At 44.5% G+C, this 13,520-nt stretch overlaps 1 protein-coding gene across 6 annotated transcripts in view; it reads right to left on the reverse strand.

Annotated features, from left to right (window-relative positions):
• Positions 1–13,520, reverse strand: part of AMOTL1 (angiomotin like 1) — a 161,368-nt gene that overhangs the window by 24,364 nt on the left and 123,484 nt on the right. For all 6 annotated transcript variants that reach the window (XM_061440183.1, XM_061440182.1, XM_061440181.1 and 3 more), the window contains one exon: positions 3,272–3,417. In XM_061440183.1, the coding sequence (XP_061296167.1) occupies positions 3,272–3,417 (146 nt within the window). The remainder of the gene's footprint in view (positions 1–3,271; positions 3,418–13,520) is intronic.

Consider the following 13,520-nt stretch of genomic DNA (forward strand, 5'->3'; position numbering starts at 1 on the left):
GACACCAGATGCTACTTCCTGTCACTCTGCACCTCAGTGTACAGACGCTTGGCAGGTGGTTCAGATCCTGAGTTCAACCCGACTGCACTGGCAACATGCTAGTGGAATATGCTAGTGATTAAAGTACTTGCTCACTGCAAAGGTCGGTGTCTGACTTCAGCAGGCAGTCCTGCCGTGACCAGTGCCTGCGTCCTAGCCAAAGCCACTGCGATAAAGAAAGGAGAGGCTTCTGACCTTTTGCAGGGAGTGCAGACAGCAACAGCCTTTTCCACACCTGCTCTTGGGCTTAGTTTTCCTCTGGCTTTTCCTTCACTGTGACTTTGGTTGCTTGAGGACCTACTGACTGCAGGTTCCTGTGCTAGAACAGCCTCATCTGATAGAATATTTTGTGAGTACTGTTCATATACCACTTACCATGTCCTGGATTGTACACTGTTTTGAGTGTGTAGCCCCTAAAATACTAAGATAAGTGCCACAAGATCTGTCTCCCTGGGGCAGAGTGTGCAGTATGTCCCCAAGGCTTGGGACAGTATCTGCCATCCAGTTCAGTAAATATTTGTTAAATGAATGAATTAATATTAACTCTAACTGCAGGATTCCTAAAGACATGGTTCACTCTCATTCACCCTTGTAATAGCCCTAAGCCCAGCAAGGAGTATGTAATGATGAGGGTGATTAGTCATAACCGTAATTAATCACCCAACATTTTGCAAGCACAGCATGCCAAGCCTTGTGCTTTATATGCAGTATCTCGTTTAATCTGCCCAATGACAGTAAAGAAGGTAAAGTCTTACTATCTCGATTTAACAGATGAGAAAACTGAGGACTGAATAGGTTAGTGATTCACTCAAAGTTACACAGCTGATTTACCCATCCTGGGGTCAGGATTCTAACTCACGTCTTCTGCCTTTAGAGTCCAAGCACTTAAGCATTGTGGAAAGTTACAGTAAGCCCTCAGTGTGAGCCATCTGAACTGAGTTAACACCCTTCTTTAATAAGAACAAGGAGGGATCCTGGAAGCCAGACACATGAGACATTTTGGAGAAGTTATGTACAATCAGTCGAGGAAAGATCTTATAAATATAATGACAAGGGAAGATCCATAGTGGTGATTATAAAGAACCTGTCTTCAAGGAGTTCACAACTTTGGCTTTAACAGAAATATTAAATAAAAAGGTTAAAAATAATCATTTTTCTTCACTCCACACATGGAGATGGGCCCTTGAGAAATGATCTTAGTTATTATGGATAATGAGTCCCAGCCTCCATTGCTCAAAGCGGGCCTCCTGTCCTTCAGGGGTTAAGGTTACCTTCTGTAGCAAATGTTTTCCTATTTAATGAGCTGCTTGGTGGTGACAGGGAAAACTCTGGGGCTGTTGCCTGAGATAACTCATGCTAGCATTAAAACTGTACGCAGGGACATCCCTGGTAGTCGAGTGGTTAAAATGCCACACTTCCACTGCAGGGGGCATGGGTTTGATCCCCAGTTGGAGAACTAAGATCCCACATGCCACATGGTGTGGCCAAAAAATAGGGGGAGAAAAAGAAAATTAAGTATAAGTTGCTAGAAAAAAATTGTGGGGTTTAACAGATGGGCCTAGACAATGTATTAAAAGAGCAGAGACATCACTTTGCTGACAAAGGTCCACATAGTCAAAGCTATGGTTTTTCCAGTAGTTAAGTACAGATGTGAGATCTGGACCATAAAGAAGGCCAAAGAAGTGATGCTTTTGAATTGTGATGCTGAAGAAGACTCTTGAGAGTCTCCTGGATGACAAGGATATCAAATCAGTCAATTCTAAAGGAGATCAACCCTGAGTATTCACCGGAAGGACTGATGCTGAAGCTCCAATACTTTGGCCATTTAATGGGAAGAGCCGATGCACTGGGAAAGACTGGTGCTAGGAAAGATTAAGGGCAGGAGGAGAAGGGGGTGGCAGAGGAGGAGATGGTTATATAGCATCACCAACTCAATGGACAGGAATTTGAGCAAACTTCAGGAGATGGTGGAGGACAGAGGAGCCTGGTGTGTTGCAGTCCATGGGGTTGCAAAGAGTCAGACATGACTGAGCAACTGAAAAACAACAAGTAGTACTAACTTAACAATCTTTGCCTTTAACTGCTCAGGCTTGAAGTTGAAGTTTGCCGAGACACTCGAGTCCCTTGGCACCAGGAGATGTTTTTGGAAGGAACAGTTTTTCATTTTCAACAAGAATAAAAGCACTTAAATTAATAACAATACTGCATCCTGTGTGTCAAGCACCAACTGGGCTCTGGTGGAGCATATTTCAGTCCTGTGTCTCTCTGACTTCTAGTTCCTGCTCTCCACAGCAGGTCTGTTCAACTCAGCCCCACCACACAGGGGCTTGTGCAGCCAGCTTCTCTGTGCTGCGGTATCTACAGCCTGGATCCTGGAACTGGGGCCTCAGGAGTGGTCATTCTCCTTCCCTGGTCAGGCTTAAAGGAAAAGTGCTTCCCTGGTGGTTCAGATGGTAAAGAATCTGCCTGCAATGTGAGAGGCCTGGGTTCGATCCCTGGATCAGGAAGATTCCCCTGGAGGAGGGTATGGCACTCCAGTATCCACTCCAGTATCCTTGCCTGGAGAAGTCTATGGACAGAGGAGCTTGGTGGGCTAAGGTCCTTGGGGTTTCAAAGAGTCAGTCACAACTAAGAGATGAATGCTTTTACTTTCTACTTCTCAAAACTTCACCTAAAGGCTTGATTTCATCAAAAAAGCACTAAACTCATAATGCTTGAGCAGCATCAATATTTCCTAGACTGGGGCGTGGGGGGGGGGTGCGGGCGGTGGTCATTGCTAACTGAGCCAACTTCTAAAAACTGGAGACAGGTTTGCTGAATACCATTCCTACCCCACCCAGTCATAAGACTGGGCCTTTTTTACGCACGGGAGAACCCAAAGATACAACACTTGAACTGTTTTCTTAATTGAGTCTCCTTTCTGCACAGGCACCAGTGGTTCCCAGTCCTTCCATTTATTTCCAGCCCCTGGACACCTGCCAGGTGGTGGGCGGCAGCCTGGGTTTATCGCTGAGACTGAGCTCTTTGCTGACGTATTCACCACTGCCTCTCATCCTTTGCCCGACTCTGGGGTGGATAAACTCTGTTTTTACTCATTTTTATTTGAGAGGTCGCCTACATTGCTCCCCTGGAGTTGGCTCTGGTTAAAGTTGCTGGGTTAGGAAACAGACATGGAGGCCCTTGGGGCTCTGGGCACCACCCCTTGTACCCCCCAATTCCCCTGCGGGCTCACCTCCTCTTCCAGCTTGATGACCCTGGCCTGGGCGTTGCTCAGAGCCTGGTCTAGGATCTCGATGTGTCTCCGGTGGTCCTCACTCGCGGTCCGCACTGCCGCCAACTCCATCTCTAACTTCTCCTTTTCCTTCAGGAATTCCTTGTCTAGAAGGGAGACAGGAACAAAACGAGCTCTATCAGAAAGCACTCCCCGTCTGGGCTCCCCGCCAGTCTACATCTGGCAAGAATTAGGAGTTGAAAAACATGCACAAAGTGGAGGCTGGAACTACTGCTTCTGCTTCTTGTTCATAGGGGTGGTGTGTAAGGCAAGGATTTTCTTAAAAACCACTGTTAACTCTAGATATATTCCAGGTCACAGCTCCAGAGATGCACAGCACACACAGATCTAGTGAGCCCCTATTCTCAGGTGTTCATTTCTGCACAACATTTGCTTTAAGCCTTCAAATTAACCTTGGGCCAATGATTTCCTTTTCGGCTCACAAGCTCCCCACTTCTAACTTCCAAACCAGTGATGGAAAGGCAGGCAATACTAATGATAACACTAACACTCCCGTTCACTGAAAAATAAACCCCGGTCCAGGAGGTTCAGCTTTCGCTCTGAGGCCAGGCAGCAGAGGGGAGCTTCAACCCAGGCCTCCAGTCTCTGGCTGGGTCCTCGTCCATGTAACCGAGCTTCACCTTTTCTCTTGGTTCTGTTTATGAGAGGAAAAGCGAAGTGATCTGGATGTGTGCAAACAGCCTTCCTCTCCTCCGCTGATGCTATAACTGAGGGTGATCACATCTCTCCGCATGTGGCGCGCAAAGGGCACCTCCCCCTTGCCGCTCCCACCTGGCTCTCCCACAGCCTCGCCCGCCGTTTGACAAGCAGACAGGGCCCATGGTGTCATGAGGTCAGTATTTTTTATGGAAAACATATCTCCTGTTACAAAGCAATGCAGGCACACCTCAGAGATGCTATGGGTTCTACTCCAGGCCATAATAAAGCAAGTCACATAAATTTTTTTGGTTTCTCAGTGCATATAAAAGTTATGGGCTCCCCAGGTGGCAGTATTGGTAAGGAACCTGCCTGCCAATGCAGGAGACGTAAGAGATGCAGATTCGATCCCTGGGTCCAGTAGATCTTAGATTATATTGTAGTCTACCAAGCATGCAACGGGCTTCCCAGTGGATAAAGAATCCGCCTGCAATGCAGGAGCCCAGGTGACGTGGGTTCAATACCTGGATTGGGAAGATCCCCTGGAGTACAGAAGGGCAACCCACTCCAGTATTCTTGCCTGGAGAATCCCAAGCACAGAAGAGCCTGTCGGGCTACAGTCCACAGGATCCCAAGGAGTCGGACACAACCGAAGCAACTGAGCACAGCACAAGCGTGCAGTAATAGGACTGTGACTAAAAAACAATCCTCATACTTTAATTAAAATATACTTTATTGCTAAAAAAGGCCAAAACAAAACAGTACTGTCAAAGATCATTGATCACGTTACCATGACAAGTATGATAATAATGAAAAAGTCTGAGATATTGTGAGATTTACCAAAACATAACATAGGGACTGGAGTAGATACTTTTAGAAAAACGGCACCAAGAGACTTACTCAAAGGTTTGTAACTACAAACCTTTAATTTGGGGGGGGGGGGGCGGGGAAGGCAACCAAACAAAGTGCAATAAAATGAGACATGTCTGTATATTTTATTTTTAAAGTAACTTAGAATATTTAGATATGTTGTTTATAATATGGAGAAACTTGAATGGACTTAATGTGTAAAATTAAGGGATTGGTTAAATAAAATACAGTAAACCCTACAATAGAATAGGATGCTGCCATTAAAACTAAATAAGAGACTATTAGTGATGAGGAAAAAAATCTTCATTGTTGAAAAAAGGTGGCTACAAAACCCTGTGCATACTCTTCCATAGTTGCAGAAAACAGGGCATTTAACAGCAACAACAATAGTTACAAATTGACTTCTTCATATATGGGATTTTTAAAAGTATCATTGATATCAATTTCTCATTTAAATGATTTCTTCTCTGCAATCACCTTCTGTGTTTTTTCAGTCTTTTAACTTTATTGAGGCTTTCAATGGCTAAGTCAAAGATCTCTCTTGGTAAATGTCACACAGAATCTGAAAATATGTTTGTCATTTTCAAATATCTTTTGATATTGATTTCTAATATAATTCCACAGTGATAAGAGAACAGACTCTGTATGATTTCAATATCTTTAGATCATAAATTTCTTCACCTTGTTTTATGTCCCTGGATATGTTCCAATGTCTCCTAGTTTAGAGTCTATGGGAACTTGAGTAGAATTTGTATCCTACTGTTGTGTGAAAAATATATATATCTTAATTATGTTGAACTGTTTCATAGTGCTTTCAGGTCTACTATATCCTACTTCTATATATTCATTCTATTACTTTTTGAGAGTTTAATACTGAAACTCCAACTAAAAATCTTAATTTTCTACTTAAAAAATAACTGTAACATATAGTGGAACTATATGTAACCTTGTTCTGTATTTTTCAAGTCTCCTATAAATGTGTTATCATAATTTCATAATTTAAAATATAAAAAAGAGAGGAAAAAAAAAGAAATTGATTTCTCTGTGCCCACATACTCAGATGCCTCATACTGGTTATCTAGTCCTCCTAGCAAACCAAACTGAAACACTAAGAACCAAAGTCTAGAAGCTGTACAAGCTTGTGATAGTGGTTTCATTCATTCACGATTTCCTTGGATAGCCACTCATTCATTTAGCACAGTTATCAAACATCAAGGACTGGTCTTACAGGCACTGAAGCAGTAGAAGGAATGCCGCTTGTAAGGAGAAGGGAAAATGTGGTTCTGAATATAGGGCGAAGACATTTTAGGGCTGCTTATTGTTGTTCATTTGCTCTGTTGTGTCCAACTCTTTGAGACCCCATGGACTACAACACGTCAGGCTTCCCTGTCCATCACCAACTCCTGGAGCCTACTCAAACTAATGTCCATTGAGTTGGTGATGCCATCCAACCATCTCATCCTCCGCTATCCCCTTCTCCTCCTGCCCTCAGTCTTTCCCAGCATCAGGGTCTTTTCAAATGAGTCAGTTCGTCGTATCGGGTGGCCAAAATATTGGAGCTTCAACCTCAGCATCAGTCCTTCCAATGAATATTCAGGACTGATTTCCTTTAGGATTAACTGATTTGATCTCCTTGTAAAGGGACTCTCAAAAGTCTTCCCCAACACCACAGTTCAAAAGCATCAATCCTTCGGCTAATACTCAGTAAATAACTCACAATTTTAAAGCCAGGAGGAATCACAGGAAATATCACCATCCAGTTCTGCCCCCTTTGCTTAACACGTGAGGAGAGGGAAGCCCGGGAGCGAAGGCACTTGCCCAGCATGCCCGCCAGCTGGGGCAGAGCCAGGGACAAAGGCCGGTCTCCTGACAGCTGCTGTGATGTCCTTCCTGCCTGACTGCACTGCCCTTGCCCCGTGAGCTTATGTCAAGGGAATCAGCCTACAATGGAACAGCTTCAGAATGGATAGAATGAATGAGCAGACTTGTAAAGAGAGCGCTGGCTGAGATGGCGAGAAATAATGGCATCTCTCAAAAACAAAGTGAGGCCATTAACATCCTGACCCAGAAAAGAGCATTACTTTTCAGCTCCCATATCCCACTGCAACGACCAACTGCCTTCTCCCTTTCAGTGGCATGAGATGCTACTTCTGAAACTTCCTTCCCCGTGCATGCAAGAGGCCTAAACAAATGGGCCAGAAGCTCTGGGCATCCCCATCCACAGCCCCAGGCGGACCAGAGCATTTCATGCCTTCTGTGCAAAATTACTGACATTTGAGCACTAGCTCCCTGGGTTTGGACAACATCTGAACAGGCATGGTGCCCACTGGCCTTGTCCAGGCTCTGGAGGGCACCCAGGGGTTAGTTTCTCAGCAGGCAGACCTGGGGATGCACCACTGGATTTCAGAGTTTCTGCTTGGTTATCAACCTAAGCTTAACACTTTCTGTCTTTGTTGAGGGCAAAGACACCTCAGGTTTGACCAAAGGCAAAGTGTAGAAGCCACAACTAGAGCTTCTTGCAGTTTGCAAGTTGATCACAAACACTGCCTTGTCACAATGACAACTATGACAACTCCTTGGATTTCTGGATTAATGAATACTCCTCCCTTCCCCCAACACATACAATTCCAGTTTTTGCTATTCCCTTGATTGGCAGTATCAAACTGTGGATAGGGGATGGACTTTGGCATCTGAAAGAGCTGGATTCAAATCCCAGGTTCACCACTTTTCAGCTTTGAGGACTTGGGCAAGGAATAACCTCTTTGAGTCTCAGCACCTTCATCTATCAAATGGGAAAGATAAAAGCTACATCATGGAATTGTTGTGATGAGTCTGTTGACAAAGATGAGGCAGATAAAGACTAAAAGGACAGAAACAGATAGATCTTTATCTCTTTAGGTCATTATTGAGCCTAGACCATTGCCTGGCTCAGTAAGTGTTGTTGAATGCATAAATGAATGAACGAATCTCTACTGGGTGCCAAGTTCACTGCCAACAGTAAAATAAATGGCAGCTCTCATTAGCAGTTAGCATTTGACCTCCTTGGGGTCTCCTGACAGCCTTTGCTATGCAGCGGTCCACTTCACCTCTGAAGCCACCACTCATCAGATGGCTGGTACTGACCTTGAAGTTCTCTGGCTCCCTTCTTCTGCCCAGGCTCCCTGAATCTCACAGTTGGCACATCAGGACAAAGATGTGGGTACTGGCGGGGAGACTGCATTAGCTCTGGAATTCCTGGGTTCAGACATCTCTGCCCTGAGTTTGATGACCTTAAACTTCAGGCTGAAGCAATGTTAATGTCATTCACACTGGCTCAGAACTCCTTGTCCATTGATAGGAAGTGCTCCCGTTTTAAAGACAATGTTCATGACAACTCGTGTTTGTGAATGGCTACTGTGTCCCAGGAATGGTGACTTACATTATTCCCTTTCATTATTCCATTCATGATCTCTCCTTTCAGCTTACTCTACGGGGGAGGCACTGTTAGGATTCCCATTTTCCAGTGGAGAATAAGTAATGTGCCCATAGAGGTGATGCTCGTCAGTAGGAGAGCCAGAACCCTCACCACACCTCTGTAATGCACGTTCACAGGCAAAGTGCCTCATGTCTCCGCTGTACAAGCATGAGGGGTGAAGACCTCTGGGATGACAGAACAGGAGGTTTGGGAGAGCACCATCGCTACCAGCTCATCATGGCACAGCTTTAAGTATGTCACGGGTCATATCATCATCTCAATATACGGCGACTGATACTACACGTGTATCTTTTTGCAAATATTAATTAAGTATTTGCTATGTGGAGGATTCAGAGTACTGGACAAAAGCATGAACCGTTTTTCTTTTAATTAACTTTTACTGGAGCATAGTTGTCTTATAATTTTTTTTTAAACACTTTAAACTTTCTATGTTGTACTGGAGTGTAGCCGATTAACAATGTTGTAGTTTCAGGCGAAGAGTGAAGGGACTCAGCCATACATATACATGTATCCATTCTCCCCCAAATCCCACTCCCATGCAGGCTGCCACATAACACTCAACAGAGTTCCATGTGCTATACAATAAGATTTTGTTGGTTATCCATTTCAAATGTAGCAGTGTATACATGATCTTCCCAAAGTCTCTAACTATCCCTTCCCCTTGGGAAACCATAAGTTCATTTTCTAAGTCTGTGCGTCTCTTTCTGTTTTGTAAATAAGCTTATTTGTACCATTTCTTTTTATATCCCACATATAAGAGATACCATATGATATGTCTTTTTCTCTGATTTGCTTCACTCAGTATGACACTCTCTAGGCCCATCCATGTTGCCGCAAATGGCATTATTTCCTTCTTTTCAATGGCAGAGTAATATGCCATTATAAACAGGTACTGCACCTTCTTTATCCATTCCCCTGTCAATGGACGTTTAGGTAAACAGTAAACAGTATGCTTACTGGTAAACAGTGCTGCAATGAACACTGAGGTGCACATATCCTTTCGGATCATGTTTTTCTCCGGGTATAAAAGCACAAATCTAATATCAAGTTTCCTATACAGCTTTGTGACTCAGAATAAATGAACATCTTTGTGCCTCAGTTTCCTTGTCTTTAAGGTAAGGATCCTACTCACCTACTCACCAACAGTACCTATTTCAAAATGCATATATGCATACAGCAGATATCAACTATGACATGCTAAGGCTATTCTTCTTGTCCAGAAAGTGTGATAAATTCTCAGGCTACAAGGTGAGTAGGCCAGAGCACCCTGCTCTTAGTCGGGTGGGAAGAGAGGCAGGGACACAGGCAAAGGCCCTGGGACCAGCTGCTCTAAGAGATGGTGGCACAGTTTCTATGACAACACAGGAGGACCCTTGCTGCAAACCCAGGGTAGGAGGAAGAGGGGCTGCCAAGGCAGTGAGCCTACGTGGTGGGGTCACTGTGCCCCTTAATCCCCTGGAGACACTTCAGATGTCAGGGCCATCTGAAAAAGTCATCTCTTGGGGGATGCCAAGGGTGAGTCCTATAAGTGAAACCATCTCATAGGAAGGTCCTTGCAGTTTACTAGTGAAGCCCCTCGGGATGGATCTTGAGAAAGACCAGCCTCACATTAAACTTCTGGTCAAGCTCCAAGGTATATACTGAGAATTCTTAGAACAGGCAAGTTGACACAAGGGAACTCATGCCCAGAATGGTCTGTTTACTCAGTGGATATGAATTACCCTCGACTGTGTGGAGTGGGGCGTTGTTTAGCCTGATGGCTCCAGTCCCATTTACACAGAGGCTGTCTGCGCGCACACTGTTGACTCTGGAAACCACAGCGATGGCGTGGGCTTTGTAGCCGGCCGACCTGGTACGATCCTGGCACCTTCACAGGCTGGCTCACTTTGAACACGTGACTTCCCCTGTTCAGACTCCATCTCCTCCAATGCAACTAAGAAGGGATTTTGCAGGAATGTTGTGAGGATTAAAATGACGACCTAGGTGGTACTAGTGGTAAAGAATCCAGCTGCCCATGCAGGAGACATAAGAGCCACGGGTTCGCTCCCTGGGTCGGGAAGATCCCTGGAGAAGGGACTGGCAACCCACTCCAGTATTCTTGCCTGGAGAATCCCATGGACAGAGGAGCCTGGCAGGCTACAGTCCGTAGGGATGCACAGAGTCGGCCATGACTGAAGTGACTTAGCACATAAAATACCTACCGTGGGGCTTGGCATTTAACAGACACTTAATAAACAACAAGAGCTGAGACGCATGACACTGGTGCTTCTCCTGCCCCAGGAACTGTGCCTTCACCTTTACCACACAACCTCATTTCATGAATCCTCGCATCAACTCCGTCTGCCAACTGGAAAATCTGAAGCAACATGAGCTATGACACTTGTGACAGGTCTAATGGTAGCTTCTTTGTGTCTCTACCCATAGGGTCGTCTCTTGGCTTGAAAAAGAGCAGAAGTCGATGGAAATGAGAACTGGGTCTAGAATTCAAAGAAGCTCCCCTCCCATCTTACCCTTCACCTTTGCCAGTTCTGGGCAAAGTCTGCAGTGGACTGTCTGTTGCAAGTGTTCTGCAATTACTATTTGAGCACCAAGCTTAACTGCTGGCTGAAGCACAGGGTGATGCATCCTAGTAACCTCTGTGGAGAAACACTGAGGGTGGAGCCTGGGCTGCGGGGTCTGGCAGTGGAGATGTCAGGGCACCGTGCCCTGCACTGCTGGGTTTTTGTTGTTATTTTTAATTGGAGGATAATTGCTTTACGATGTTGTGCTGGTTTCTGCCATACTGTGATGCAAGTCAGTCATATGTATACATATATATCCCCTCCCTCTTGAACCTCCCTGTGACCTCACCCGCCCCTCCAGGTTGTCACAGAGCACAAGGCTGGGGATCCTGTGTCATAAAGCAGCTTCCCACTAGCTATCTATTTAACATATAGCCAGTCAGTCAGTCAGTTCAGTCGCTCAGTCGTGTCCAACTCTTTGCGACCCATGGACTGCAGCACACCAGGCTTCCCTGTCCATCACCAACTCCTGGAGCTTACTCAAACTCATGTCCATTGAGTCGGTGATGCCATCCAATCATCTCATCCTCTGTCATCCCCTTCTCCTCCCGCCTTCAATCTTTGCCAGCATCAGGGTCTTCTCCAGTGAGTCAGTTCTTCATATCAGGTGGCCAAAGTATTGGAGTTTCAGCTTCAGCATCAGTCCTTCCAGTGAATATTCAGGGCTGATTTCCTTTAGGATTGACTGGTTGGATCTCCTTGCAGTCCAAGGGACTCTCAAGAGTCTTCTCCAACACCACAGGTCAAAAGCATCAATTCTTTGGCGCTCAACTTTCTTTACAGTCCAACTCTCACATCCATACATGACCACTGGAAAAACCATAGCCTTGACTAGACGTATCTTTGTTGGTAAAGTAATATCTCTGCTTTTTCATATGCTGTCTAGGTTTGTCATAGCTTTTCTTCCAAGGAGTAAGCGTCTTTTAATTTCATGGCTGCAGTCACTATCTGCAGTGATTTTGGAGCCCCCCAAAAATAAAGTCTGTCACTGTTTCCATTGTTTTCCCATCTATTTGCCATGAAGTGATGAGACCAGATGCCATGATCTTAGTTTTCTGAATGTTGAGTTTTAAGCCAACTTTTTCACTCTCCTCTTTCACTTTCAAAATTTAACATATGGTAGTATATATTATATGTTTCAATGCTACTCTCTCAATTTGTCCCACCCTCTCCTTCCCCTTGGGCTTCCCTGGTAGCTCAGATGGTAAAGCATCTGCCTGCAATGCGGGAGACCCAGGTTCGATCCCTAGGTTGGGAAGATCCCCTGGAGAAGGAAATGGCAACCCACTCCAGTACTCTTGCTTGGAAAATCCCATGGACTGAGGAGCCTGGTAGGCTCCTCAGTCCATGGGGTCACAAAGAGTCGGACAGGACTGAGCAACTTCACTTCTTCACTTCTCCTTCCCCTGCTGGATCCATCAGTCTATTCTCTATGTCTGTGTTTCTATTCCTGCTTTGTAAATAGGTTCATCAGTACCATTTTTCTAGATTCCTTATATATGCATTAATATATGATATTTGTTTTTCTCTTTCTGACTTACTTCACTTTATATAACAGGCTTTAGATTCATCCACCCCACTAGAATGGACTGAAATTCAATCCTTTTAAAGGCTGAGTAATATTCCATTGTGTATATGTACCACAACCTCTTTATCCATTCATCCACTGATGGACATGTGGTTGCTTCCATGTCCTGGCTATTGTAAACAGTGCTGCAATGAACACTGGGGTACCTGTGTCTTTTTCAATTATGGTTTTCTCAGGGTATATGCTCAGTAGTGGGATTGCTGGGTCACATGGTAGTTTTTTCCCCTAATTTAAGGAATCTCCATACTGTTCTCCATGGTGACTGCATCAATTTATATCCCCACAGCTGTGCAAGAGGGTTCCCTTTTCTCCACAGCCTCTCCAGCATTTAGTGCTTGTAGATTTTTTGGATGATGGCCATTCTGATCAGTGTGAGCAAATACCTCACTGTAGCTTTGATTTGCATTTCTCTACTAAATGTGCTGCTGGTTTTTAATGCAGAGCTCCAACTTATGGCTGGAGCTGATGAGGGGAGCAAAGCTACAAACTGGCCCTTCTCAAGCAGGAATTAATTTTCTAGGCCTTTCTTTTTAAAAATTTATTTATTTTTAATTGAAGGATAATTGCTTTACAATATTGTGTTGGTTTCTGCATAACATGAATCAGCCATAGGTACACATATATTCCCTCACTTTTAAACCTCCCTCCCATCTCCCACCCCTTCCCACCTCTCTAGGTTGTTATAGGCCTTTCTTGATATAAAGGTTTTTTGATAAGTTTTCCCCTAAGCCCAATATAGCTGGAGGGACAGAGGAGTCTGGCTACCACCAGCATGACCAAGGGGTGACTAATTCACTAGAATGCTTGGAAGGCAAAAGAGAGGTCCCTTTCCAAATATCACAGAATGTAATTTATATGTGGAATCTAAAGAAAAAAAATACAAAAGAACTTATTTATAAAACAGAAATAGAGTCATAGACATAGAAAACAAACTTATGGTTACCAATGGGGATGGTGCTTGTGTGTGGGGGGGAGATATTAATAAATTAGGAGTTTGGGATTAATACATACACACTACTGTATATAAAATAGATAACCAACAAGGATGGACTGTACTGC

Source organism: Bos javanicus, chromosome 15, assembly GCF_032452875.1.
Source record: "Bos javanicus breed banteng chromosome 15, ARS-OSU_banteng_1.0, whole genome shotgun sequence".
Classification (NCBI taxonomy): Eukaryota; Metazoa; Chordata; class Mammalia; order Artiodactyla; family Bovidae; genus Bos; species Bos javanicus.